General features: G+C 40.2%; 1 protein-coding gene across 1 annotated transcript in view; it reads right to left on the reverse strand.

Annotated features, from left to right (window-relative positions):
- PREP (prolyl endopeptidase) overlaps positions 1-13,033 on the reverse strand; it is a 106,081-nt gene that overhangs the window by 38,598 nt on the left and 54,450 nt on the right. Inside the window, exons 9-10 of the mRNA XM_054975449.1 lie at positions 12,103-12,300; positions 2,661-2,764 (exon numbers count right to left, since the gene is read on the reverse strand). Of these exons, the coding sequence (XP_054831424.1) occupies positions 2,661-2,764; positions 12,103-12,300 (302 nt within the window). The remainder of the gene's footprint in view (positions 1-2,660; positions 2,765-12,102; positions 12,301-13,033) is intronic.

The following is a 13,033-nucleotide window of genomic DNA, read 5'->3' on the forward strand; positions in this document are numbered from 1 at the left end:
TCAGCTGCTCATCTCAAAAGTTTAATGTCGCAATATATTTATGCTATCCTGATAAATGAACCTCTAAGCTGTTTAACACATGCTTGCTACCCTCTTCAGTACACTGAAAACAAATTATTTATTTTCCTGATTTTAATACTTGACTGCTCTGCCACAAAAATGCTAGGTTTGCTCTGCCACAAAAATTCTGAGAGTTCTTTTTAGTGGAATTTGTTTACTTCATATATACCCCACAATGGGAAGCCAATAAATTTTACATCTTAAGAACATAAGAAGAGCCCTGCTGGATTAGACCAGTGGTCTATCCTGTCTCAAACAGTAGCCAACTAGTTGCTATGGAGGGTCAACAACAAGACATAGAGGGTGAGGCATTCCCTTGAAGTTGCCCCTGGGCACTGGTATTCAGAGGTTTACTGCCTCTGAATATAGAGGTTTGCTTTAGTCACCATGGCGAGTAGCCACGAATAGACTTATCCTTGATGAGTCTGTCTAATCTTCTTTTAAAGCTGTTTATGCCTGTGGCCATCACTACTTCCTCTGGCAGTGAATTCCACATCTTAATCACCCATTGTGTAAAGAAGTATTTCCTTTTGTCTGTCCTGAATTGTCCTTTCCTCCATTTTATCATCACAACAACCCAGTGAGGTAGGTTAGGCTGAGAATGTGTGACTGGCCCAAGGTCATTCAATAAGCTTCCATGGCAGAATGAGGATTTGAGCCTAGGCCTAACTACGTACTACATCAGGCTAGAAATAATGTAAAAAAAAAAACCCTATAAATTTTCTGAACAACTGGATGGGTGGATGCTAGAATTTTTTAAAATTTAAAATGGATATGCTTCTCATCAGTGGCATAATACCTGGAAGAGCTATGTACTGTACCAGATGGTAAAAAGATATGCCCTTTATTAGTTCATTCATGAGATGAATTAATAAAGAAGTGGAAGTAATAATGAAGGTATGAGAAGGTAAGTTGTCTGTCTTCAGAACTGGTTTTGAGATCATGCTAATTAAGCAACTGTTCCTTTGTGGAACTGATACTTTTATTATGTTCAGTGTTTTCCAGTAAGACATTCGTGGGGTATGCAAAAATATTCCTCCATTTTGGTAACAGTGTTCAGTTTGCTGACATCTGTGAGTCTGACAAAAGGTATCACATCAGATGGGCTGATTTTGCTTTTCTTCTGCTCAGAATTGGGACCAATGAAGGTGTTCAATGGACCAGTGTAGACCAATAAAAGGAGACCAAAATATGTAGACCAATAAAGGAATACTCCACAGATGTTTTCCAATCTGGAATAGTTGTATCAATATAGTTACACTTACAAAACATCCTGAAAGTCTTCATATCCTCAGTATTTTGCTGTTTTCATTTCCTGATACAACATTCTACTGCACTTCATACAATGAAGGAGAGAGAGGCAGAACATATGAAAGCTGAACGATTTACTTAGTTATCTCATGTTCCAAAAGATTTTTAAAAATGACTGAACCCTTCTTAAAGTAAACTAGGAAGCTTCAGTTCAAAGTGTTTTCTATATTCTCTGATTAAATTTGCTAAGTTTAAATATGGAATCTATTTAAGTGTAGAAGTGATTATAGATTCCATAAACATTTTCACCTAATACATCCATTAGTCTTTTCCCACTGAAACATTTTAATTACATAGATATTTGAATTTAATTACTTTCAGCTCACTAAACTTAGAAATACCACACTTATTAAAGTCACATAATCATATCCTCTCTCAAGGAACAACAGAGGACTCCTCACTCCTCAAGGAAATCAATCTCTGTTGTGCAACTGTGTTAAGCAAAAAGATTCTTCATGACTGCACCTTTGACAACCTATGTCATCTATCAAAGTTTGGAAAAGGCTATTAACAGGCAGAACTGGCCTTCACTACATCAGACCACAAGGATCTTGCATGCTGAAATACAGCAGCAGTCAAATACACACTATACTTGGACATCAACCCTGACACTACACTCCCAAAAAGTATACATGTAATTGGAACATTCTTTTTCCTGCTGTAGCAGACACTACAATCAAATCACCATCTTACAATCCTATTAATTGCTTTCCCTGGAACTCTCTCATCAATGTCCCTTTGATGTCAGCCAATCATCAAGGAAGGCCTGAGAGTAAACTCTGAAGGTTTCAAACCAAGACTGGTGGCAGAGCACCTGTTCCTACTACAAAATATAAACTATGACACTTCTTTTATTGGGCGGGGGAGAGAGCCCATAGTTTGAACACACACACAAAGCTGCCTTATAGTGAATTAAACCATTGGTCCATCAAGGTGCTGTCTACTCAGACTGGAAGTGGCTCTCCAGGGACTCAGACAGAAGCCTTTCACATCACCTCTTACCTGATCTTTTTGTAACTAGAGATGCTGGAGACTGAACCTGGGACCTTCTCCATCCCAAGCAGATGCTTTATCACTATCACAAATCTCCTTCCCAAATAAAACAATATTTCATCAGAGAATTGTCACCAGAAGTGAAAGGTCTTATTTATTAATGGGTGGTATCTTGAAGTTGTAGGTGTGGAGTTACAAAATCAGCTGAGAGGTCAAGTTAAAGTGATTTCAGCCAACTGCAACTTTTGCAGTGTGTGGCACATTATTAGAACCAGAGAAAATGATTCTTTACTTACCTGCACTGTTTGATAAGCTGAAGGATCAAATCCTTTCACTGTGACCTCTCTGAAAACTTTTGGCTCTAGTTCTTCTTTGGTGAGATCACAATGATAAATAACACCTAAAACAAAGTTCATTTTTGTCAGTTTCCTTTATATTAAACAGTCCCCGAGTAAGAAGTTATGAAAACCTGGTATACCAATAGCAAAAGCTAGCAACAAGGACACATGTGCTCTTTGGCTGTATAGTTGGAGCCCCTGAAAATACACAATAATCAACATTTTTTTAAAAAATGGGTTATTTAACAGACCCTGTTAATGCTCTTTTTGGCTCTTACAGATCTTTTGATCCAGGTACTTAATTTTCAGCCATGCTATAATCTTTACCTTTTAATAAGAAATTAAGGGTCTTTCCCTTTATTCTCCTCTAAATTAAATGGAGGCTGAAATTTTTGTTCTCTCTAGAAAAGACAAACCTCCAAATCATACATCAAGGACACCACTTTTTCATTAAACAGATGGAGCAACTCACAGTCCCTAGTCAAGCCGTCCTCATGACTATGGATGTGGAGTCACTTTATACTTCCATCCCTCATGAGGGTGCGAGAACAGTTGTGGAAAACTTCTTAAGGTCCAGACCCGTGGACAACCCTCCCATTTCTTTTGTCCTCCAACTCGTGGACATAATACTTGAAAAGAATTATTTTCGTTTCAGGGATCAATTTTTTCTCCAATGCAAGGGAGTCGCGATGGGTTGCCCCACGGCTCCCAGTATAGCCAATTTATACATGGCAGAATTAGAGGATAAATTCTTTCTGAATCCACAACAAAACTCCTTTTTTGAGGAAATTCTCTACTATGGCAGGTACATTGACGATGTGGCCATTATTTTGAGAGATGGCAGTAATGCTGAGGGGTTAGCCACATGGATGAATTCAGTGGATGTTAACATTAAGTTTTCCTGGCACTATAGCCCTGATGAAATCCATTTTTTGGATGTATGCATTTACAAAAGAATAGGAGGGAAGCTAGGTGTGAAACCTTATAGAAAGCCTACCGACAGGTTTGCTTATTTGCATTATACCTCTCATCATTCCAAAAGCCTTATCAAGAATATCCCATATGGCCAATTCTTAAGATTAAAACGTAATTCTACCTCCTTTGAGGATTACAGTAGGGAATCTTCTCGAGTAGAGAGGGCATTTACACAACGAGGTTACCCACAGGAAGTGGTCAGGAAAGCTAGATTAAAATCTTATCTGATTTCCAGGGACAGTTTGCTAGCTCCAACTACTAGGTCTGATGAGGATAGAATTACATGGTCCATGGAGTTTTCTACTTTGGCTCTTGAGATCATCAGAGTCATCAGGAAAAACTGGCACATATTGAAATTCATTCCAGGGTGTGCCGCCCCACCATTAGTGGGGCTAAGAAAAACGAAAAGCATTAAGGATTTGGTGGTACATACAGATTTCAAACAAAAAACCACATCTGGCAATTTGCCAGTGGGACACTTTAAATGTGGTCACTGTAACATATGTGACCTCTCAGTTAGTCTCACAGATATAATTAATCCCATTACAGGCAAGATTCTCTACAGCAAAAGTTTTTCAACATGTGCTACTTCACAGGTTGTTTATGTTATACGTTGCTCATGTGGGTTACTTTACGTAGGGAGTACCACTAGACAGCTCAAACTGCGAATCCAAGAACACATGTCCCGAATCAGAACCAAATCTCTGGAAGCACCCCTAAGCCAGCATTTTGATCAATTCCATACCCATGAGCGAGAATTTGTTTTTTCTGTGCTCCAGACAGTGGACCCTAAACAATCTGTTAACACGCACAGAATGTTGCTACAGTTGGAAGCGCAGTGGATTGTCCGACTAAATAGCCTTGCACCGCATGGGCTGAATCTTGAGGTGGATTTTTCTCCATTTTGGGGCTAATATACACCAATTGGCATTCCACAGCTATACTTTTTATAACATCACAGCCTGGCCCCTTTAAATTGAAGGCACTGGGTTTTTATCTTTAATAATGAATATAACTTTAAATAGTGGATGTAGTCAGCACTACCCCACCCCATGAAGTAAAATCATTCGGAAACAGAAGCTTCTAAGAGAAAAGAAGCAGTAGCAGACTACAATTGGTGAGTTTTTTTCTGTAATGTTTGTATCCGCAAGGTCTGTTTAAATGTAATTTGCATGTGCTGTTAAAGTAACCTGGCTTTTGGGAAATGGGATTCTTTGCATTTATGCAAAAGAGAAAAGTATCAATAGCAGACTATAATTGGTGAGCTTTTCTCTCTGTAAAAACATTTGCTATGATTTCTGCATGGCTGTATATACCAGCAAGGGCAGTTTAAATGTAATTTGCATGTGTGGTTAAAGTAACTTTGGCTTCTGGAAATGAGACACTTTGTAACTATGTAACACTGTTTGGCACACTGGCTATTTCAAAGGATGTATTCCTTCATTTATTTTAGATTTACATGTGGCTTCTATGTAAAAGAGAAAAGTAGCAATAGCAGACTATAATTGGTGAGTTTTTCTCTCTTTGTAAGTGAGAGACCTTGTAACCTTGTAACTATGTAAGACTGTTTGGCACACTGGCTATTTTAAATGATGTATTCTCTTGTTCATTTTAGATTTACATGTGGCTTATGACAAAGCACATTGTGCGAAACGGGGCCTAATTTCCAAGCCGGCAAACCCGTTGCCACCTCCAGCCGGGAGTTTGGGAATTCTTCATAACTCCTCGGTTGATTTTGGCTTATTATGTGCCTTACAATTGTGTTGTGAAAGCAAGAAAATTGATTTTGGCTTTTCGTTTTGCCTTATATTTGAGTTTTGATAGCAAGAAAATTAAACTCTTTTGTACGTGGTCCTGTTCTTCGGCTTCGTTTCATTTTGTTTGGGACCACCCCCTCTTAGATTTACTCTTTAATTAATAATAGACTTACAGAGCAACCCTAAGCAGAGTTACTCCACTCTAAACCCATTGATTTCAATGGACTTAGACGGGAGTAACTCTCCTTAGGATTGTGCTGTTAGTTGCCTTCTCTCAACCCAGGCCTTTGAAATAGGATGGAATGTTTTATTATATGCTGGTAGATCACACCGTACAGATGACTTGATATGCACACCTGTCCCAATGTACATCTGTTCCAATGAGTGGTTCCAAGCTGCAGCAAAATCCAATCTAGATATTTAAAACATTTTCTAATTCCAGTAACTGTTTTTCACTTCAGAGCAAAAGCAGTACAGACCCTGCTACTCACTGATTCCGTATTTGTCTTGTTTCTTGCACACACTGTCCCCCTTTCCGTTACTTCACGCACTCCTAAGACTCTGTGGTTTCTGCAGTCAACTCTTCTTTCCTCGTAACTATCATATTATTTCCCCAATCTCTTAACAAGCCATCAGTCCTTCTCATCCCCAGCCTCAGGTTGCAGCAGATAGCCCTCAACCAGAATTTTCCACTGTGAACTTTGATAGATTTTCTCAGCTCTGTAACCCAGACTATATTTCCGTGCAAAGCATAATAGTTGTGGCAGAGACTTGTACATCTGTATGTGAGTCAAGGTCTACTAATTGGAACTGCATTCCTTAGTGGAACAAAGTAAAGTCAAAGCAATGTTGCCATGTTACTGAAAGTCATTTATTTTTCCTACAAAAGGAAAAACAGAGAATGATGTGAACGAACTTGAACTTGCTTGCCATCCCCATCCACGCTCATCACCTATTTTACTGCTGCATTCCAATAAAAATTTAGAAAAAGAACACGTTGCCTGGAACCCATTTTTTTCCTGTCAGAGAACATATTCATGATGAACATCTCATTTCTGGGTGGATAAACGGTAACTAAGCAAGTTTTATTAGGGTGTCCTTAGTCCTAGCTATTGAGCCTCTCCCCAAAGGACATCTGAAATCCGCTTGGGCAGCAGAAAATCCCTGCAGAGCACAAGAGTTAACTGGTTTTGTCCATTGTAAATCCATCCTCTCTGCCACCTTTAATGTCTTACTAAAGTTTCCTCCACAGCCTCTGTTCAAGGCCTTGTCTCTGTCACCAAACAAACTGAGTAATCATCCTGCTCTCTCTTCTTCCACCACACAGTTTCCCACCTCTTCTAGCTCTCTTTAATCCTTCACCCCCTTCAACCCTTTCTTCTTGCCTCCCTGACAATTCATCTCTATGATCATGCTTGTCAGTTTCTCCATAGAATTTAAGGTACAGTTACTTACACCTAAGGGTGTCTAGAGAATTATGTCTAGAGAAATAATTTTGTCATAGGGCAGGAAGTAAGGTCTGCAGAGCACCTGATGCAGATCAGTACATTTAGGAGACGGGGGTGGGCTGCCCATTTCCCATGGATGCTCTTGAAGTGTGGCACAGGCTCAGTATATGTCCAAAGACTATTAGCTGGGCAAAGTAAGAAACAGATTTAAGCCTTCTGTCTTGTACTGAATTGAGTCTATCTTGGGTGAGCACGTTCTGATGGCTTCCCCTTTAAACATCAATGTTAGACTGATTGTCAACATATCTAACATATCTTCCTTCTGCCTAGCTTAACTATTTGTGCAGTGACATTTCACAATAATGAGAAAGTTTTAAGTCTTTTTCATAGAATCATAGAGTTGGAAGGAATCTCCAGGGTCATCTAGTCCAACCCCCTGCATAATACAGGAAATTCACAACTACCTCCCCACCACACACACACACCCTTAGTCACCCCTGCTCCATGCCTAGAAGATGGCAAAAATCTCCAAACTAGACATGGGCACAAACCAACCTCCCCCCTGAACCACGTTATTAGTGGTTTGCAGCATTCCACAAAACATGAACTTCTGACCTTTTCCCAGTTTGTGGTTTGTGAGACTGTCATTTCACAGACCCCGTGCTGGAACCGGCGCAGGGGCTGTGAAACTGACAGCCTCTTTTTCTGCTGCCCGGGCTATCAGTTTCACAGACCCCAGAGTCCGTGAAACTGACAGCCTGGGCAGCAGGAAAAGAGGCTGTCAGTTTCATAGACCCCATGCCGGTTTCAGCCCATTGGCTGAACCCAGTGTGGGGTCTGTGAAACTGACAGCCTCTTTCTCCTGCGCAGGGGCTATCAATTTCACAGACCACATGCTGGGTTCAGCCGATGGGCTGAAACTGGCATGGGGGTCTGTAAAACTCTGAACCCAACCACAGAATGGCTAGAAAAATTCGTTTGTTCCATAAACCCATGTTCCCATGGAATGCGTGTTTCGGTACAAACGAACCAGCCATTCCATATGGAATTTTGTTCCATGGTTCGTTTTGTGCCCATCTCTACTCCAAACTAGTCCGGGGAAAATGCTTCTTGATTCCAAAGTGGCAATCGGCATTACTCTAGGCATGTAAGAAGGGGCCATGAGAACTAAGCACTGATGTAACCCTTCCTGCCCTCCCTCTCATGATCTGCCTAGATTCACGGAATCAGCATTGCTGTCAGATTGTTCCTAATGTTAAAAAAAAATGAGCAAGATGTAATGTGCTACAATGGCTGCACATATCGTACACTCATCAAAATTTATGTCAGACTCTAAGTCATTCAACTACAAAACCAGTCATTCAGTTCAATACTGAATTGCAATGAACAAAGATTTAGCAAATGCACAGATTCTGCTGTCTGATTATCACTAACAAAGTGCCTTGTTAAATCCTGTCGTATTTCTAGCCTAAACTCTTATTCTTCCATCTTTAGTAACATCGTAACTTAATTTGGCTGCAGATAGCCTTTGCTTCTGGAAATAAATTCAATTTGCTCAATTTTTTTTACAAAACAGACACTGTGTGTGTGTGTGAGTGTGTGTGCATGACAAAGAAATAAGCTTTGCATAAACAAATAATGCCAAAATATATTTTTCAGTGAGGCCAGTTTTGCTACTGCATTTCTTATGGTTGATTTTTATGTTGCAAGCTCTAAGACAAAGAATAGTTAACAAGCTGCCTTAAACAAAGTCTTCCATGCTTGCCCTGGCTCCCATGGCCATACACAATTGATGGAAAGTACACCTATACATTTAAAAACTGTAAGCTCTTTCCCTGTGATTGGAATATTTAAGTATTCCCAATCTTGAGGACACATCCTATGCACACACAGCTTGTACATAACATAGATGGCATACTCATACTCTGGCAATCATACATTGACTGAGAGAAGCTGTGTGGTCAACTGAAAGCAAAGGTAGGGTCAGAGAGCTTTTTTCCAGTCCCTGTCTATGCAGGCCATCATCTCCCTGAACAGGTCATCTGAAAATGGTTAAAGATGCTCAGGAGAGCATCTTAGTAGTATGTTCCCATGGTGGAACACTACTTTTTTCTTGCTTTTAGAAGAAGAGAATAAAGGGAATACTGATAATGGCATAAGAAGGAAGTAATTATCGTCTGAATTATTTGCAATGCTGATCTGTTTAACTGCTTTCAGTAAGGTTGCCAGCCTCCCACGCAGGAAGTGGGATCCCCTATTCTCACCTGCTGCCCCCACCCCCACTCAACTGGCCAGTGGAGGAAAATTGTCAGCAGGTTGGCTGGAGCCCCCAGTGCACTCAAAAAAGGCACACGAGTGATCTGGAGACTTCTGCTGACATCACTTCCAGTTTAAAATTTCTAGGAACTTTCCATTCCAGAGTTGACAAACCTATCTGAAAAGAAGTTAAGTATTTTTTTACCCACCACCCACCCACCTGCTGACAATGCAATAAATGTGTCAGCTCATCAAAATATCCTATAAGTGCTTAATTTTTAGCTGTTTCATACTCATAGTTTATTTGGATTGGTTGTACTCTTGTATAATATAAAGTACCAAGTACCTCAAGTAGAGATGGACACGGACCGGGGAAAAAACGAACCATGTGGGCATGGATCGGAAAAAAACGAACCATGAGAGTCAAGTTTGGTGTAGTGGTTAAGAGTGCGGGACTCTAATCTGGAGAGCCGGGTTTGATTTCCCACTCCTCCACTTGAAGCCAGTTGGATGACCTTGGGCTAGTCAGTTCTCTGGAGCTCTTTCAGCCCCACCCACCTCACAGGGTGTTCTGTTGTGGGGATAATAATGATATACTTTGTAAACCACTCTGAGTGGGCATTAAGTTGTCCTGAAGGGTGGTATATAAATTGAATGTTATTATTATTATTCGTGGTTTGCCACATTTAACGAACCACAAACCATGAACTTCCATGAGCCTACCTCTGGTTCGCGAACTGGTTTGTGAAAACATCACATCCAGGTCAGCAAATCTTTACTTCCAGGTCAGCAGAAGGTCACTTCTGAGCCAGCAGATGGCCACTTCTGGGTCAGCAGAAGGTCTGCAGGAAGTCCATCCCCTGTTGCCTAGGAAACTGATTGATCGGTGCCAGGCTGTCTGCAGTGATGAACCAAAAAACAAACCAAACGAACCAGCCTAAAGTTCATGGTGGTTCATCAGAAATAGGCTCTGACGAACCGCTGGTTCGTGAATCACAAACCGGCCTTGTTCATCATGAACTTTGGTTTGTGTTTCGGTTCATGCCCATCTCTACCCTCAAGTCCAAATTTACTTTGTATGGTGACCCATCCAGTCCTGGCCCAAGAGATTAAGAAAGAAGTGGGGGGTGGGAGTGCCTGGTTGAAGAGATGTCAGAAAGAGGTGGGTAGCAAGTGGCTCAGTGGCAGCGCGGTGCATATCCCACAGCAGGCAGGGGGCAGTGAGAAACTTCAGGTGACTGAGCAAGAGGTTGGACTGCTAAGGAGCAGCACCAAGACAGAGCCTGTGCTTGCACACACCTCTTTCTCCGCCCTTTCACTTTTTCATGTGCTAAACAGCTCTTACCCACTCTCCAAACTTTTTTCTCTTTCTTCCACCTACAATTACTAGTTGCCAGACAGCTTTTCCTCACTCTTTATTGTTGCAAAGGGGGAGTGTAAAGCGAGCATGTGAGAAGCTAGAAAGGAAGGAGAGGGGTGAAAGAGAAGGGTACAAAGGGCAGGAGTCACCATTACAGATGGCTGGCCTGGGACCCACCTTCAGAAGTTTTGCAGCCCACTTTTGGGTTGTGACTTATGACCCACAGGTTGGGAAACACTGTTCTAGATCCTAGGTAACATTCTAACCACTATACCACACTGGATCTTAGCATGTCATGGAAAAATTTAGCTAAACCTGTCTCCCTGGCAGGCAAGTTTTGTATATCCCAAGGAATTATTTTAAATAGTGGAACATATAAAAATCAAATTGCAATACTTACACCTACAGCAGTATAAGAAAAGGTTTATTGTTTGAATCTGTTGCATATATGAACTGGCCTTAACACAATATCTGTACTCTCTCTAATAAACTTCTCTAGGTTGAAACAGCTTATCCCTCACAAAGCAGATTAAAATAGGTTGGGTACACCTTGATCATTTAACTATCCTTTTATTCATCTAGTGTTTAAATACAGATTGTATAAAACTATTTTTATCTGATCATGCCTTCAGACTTTTAAAAAAAATATTAAAATAAAAGTTGCAATTTTCATATTAGTAACAGTTAATGGATTATTTATAGGGCGTAGACTCTCTTTAAAAAATTCCAGTAATAACATCACTGAAATAGTTTAATAAATTGTAAATATAATATTATAAATGTTAGACAATGATTCTACAAATACTAATTTATATACATTCAAATAAAAAGTGACATTTTAATCTGTGCTTAATTCACCAGTCAACAAAGGCTGTCAGTAGCTGCATTAGAACATAAAGATAAACTACAGTGCATTCATTAACAGATCAAGCCTTGGAAATCTTCAGGTGCACACATTCCCCCACCTGCTCCTGGGTATTAAAAATCCTGGTTCCCAACAAATCAATGCTTGCTGTGATGTCTGCATTATATCAAACAAGAGTGGCTCAGATCAGGCATCATTGTAAACACATGGTCAGTTTTAACTATGGTTATTTTGTGAAACCGGAATTCAGCTCAAAAGTGATCACTCAAGCCCTGGTTTGCCTCAGCAAATGCTACTTGCTTTGTCTTCTCTCTGTATTCTGAGAGGGTTTCACTGAGTCACAAGACAGAATTAAGCCATATGTTACACCAAACCATACTTAATAAAACAATTTCAGAACCTGATTTGACAGATTCTAACTAACCACATTTAGTGGAGTGGCCAGCATTCAGTCACACTATCTATAATTAGTTTAGTTTTCTATGACACCTGAACTGAGCCCATGGGTGTGTTGTCTATAAATAAGGATTTCAAGACACTGTTTAATTCTTCCCCATAAGTAGGTAAGAAAATTCCCCAAAGAGCAACATGTGTAAAGATCATATATGGGATTTTGTTTTACTGTGTATATACATATTGTTGCTTCCAACTATGTGACTAGGCTACAAAACCTATATGCTCAATTGACACATATGCCTTAAGCCAATGTACACACTTGTGAAAAAACAAGCAGTCCTACCTGGTGATAAGAAGGATGTAAACTGATAAAATATTTCGGTGTCTTTCTTTTGGCCACTGTATCCTACAATGCTGCCTACATCCAACGGAAGAGTCTTGAGATGGGCACCAGTCGCTAGGTCATGAAGCTGCAGGATATTCTTCACATCATGGAGATAACACAAGACAAGGAAGTTGGATCTGACACAACCTACCCATTCTGTCCATAAGAAACAAGAGAGCAAGTGGGTTTTGTTTGTTTGTTTTCAGAAGAAGCATAAAAAATTGCTTTACAAATCATTAAAAAATGAGCATGGAAAGTTATATGACTCCCCTGGAATCCTTAAAGTCTTAATGAAAATACACTTTTGCTGGATTTCACAAGCTATTTCATAAGAGTCACATTCTAGCACACACATCTGTTCAGTCCAATACATGGAAGCACATGAAACAGAAAAATGTACTTGGCTTTTAAATCCAGCAAAAGACATACATTTCATTTGTACTCTTCATGGTTAGTAATGAACCCTTTAGAGAGCCCATCTGGTTCTAGCAAGGACAACAACTTGAAAGAGTATTTCTGAATATAAAAGGAAACTGAAGAAAGTAACAACCAAAATAAACTCTCTCAAAATATAAGCTGGTACAAAGATGGTATGTTGTCTAGATCGGTAAGGCTCATAGTGTGGTGGAGAGTGCCATCAAGTCATAGCTGACTTATGGCAACCCCTACTGGGACTTTCAAGGCAAGAGACTAATAGAAGTGGTTTGCCATTGCTTGCCTCTGCATACTGACACTGATCTTCCTTGGAGGTCTCCCTTCCAATTACTAACCAAAGCCAACCCTGCTAGCTTCCAAGATTTGACAAGATTGGGTTTGCTTGGGCTATCCAGGGCAAGGCTCGTAACAGTCATGGTAAAATGATAAACAAGTTAAGGAGAGTGAAATTTCA

The sequence above is a fragment of the Eublepharis macularius genome, chromosome 1 (assembly GCF_028583425.1).
Source record: "Eublepharis macularius isolate TG4126 chromosome 1, MPM_Emac_v1.0, whole genome shotgun sequence".
Taxonomy (NCBI): Eukaryota; Metazoa; Chordata; class Lepidosauria; order Squamata; family Eublepharidae; genus Eublepharis; species Eublepharis macularius.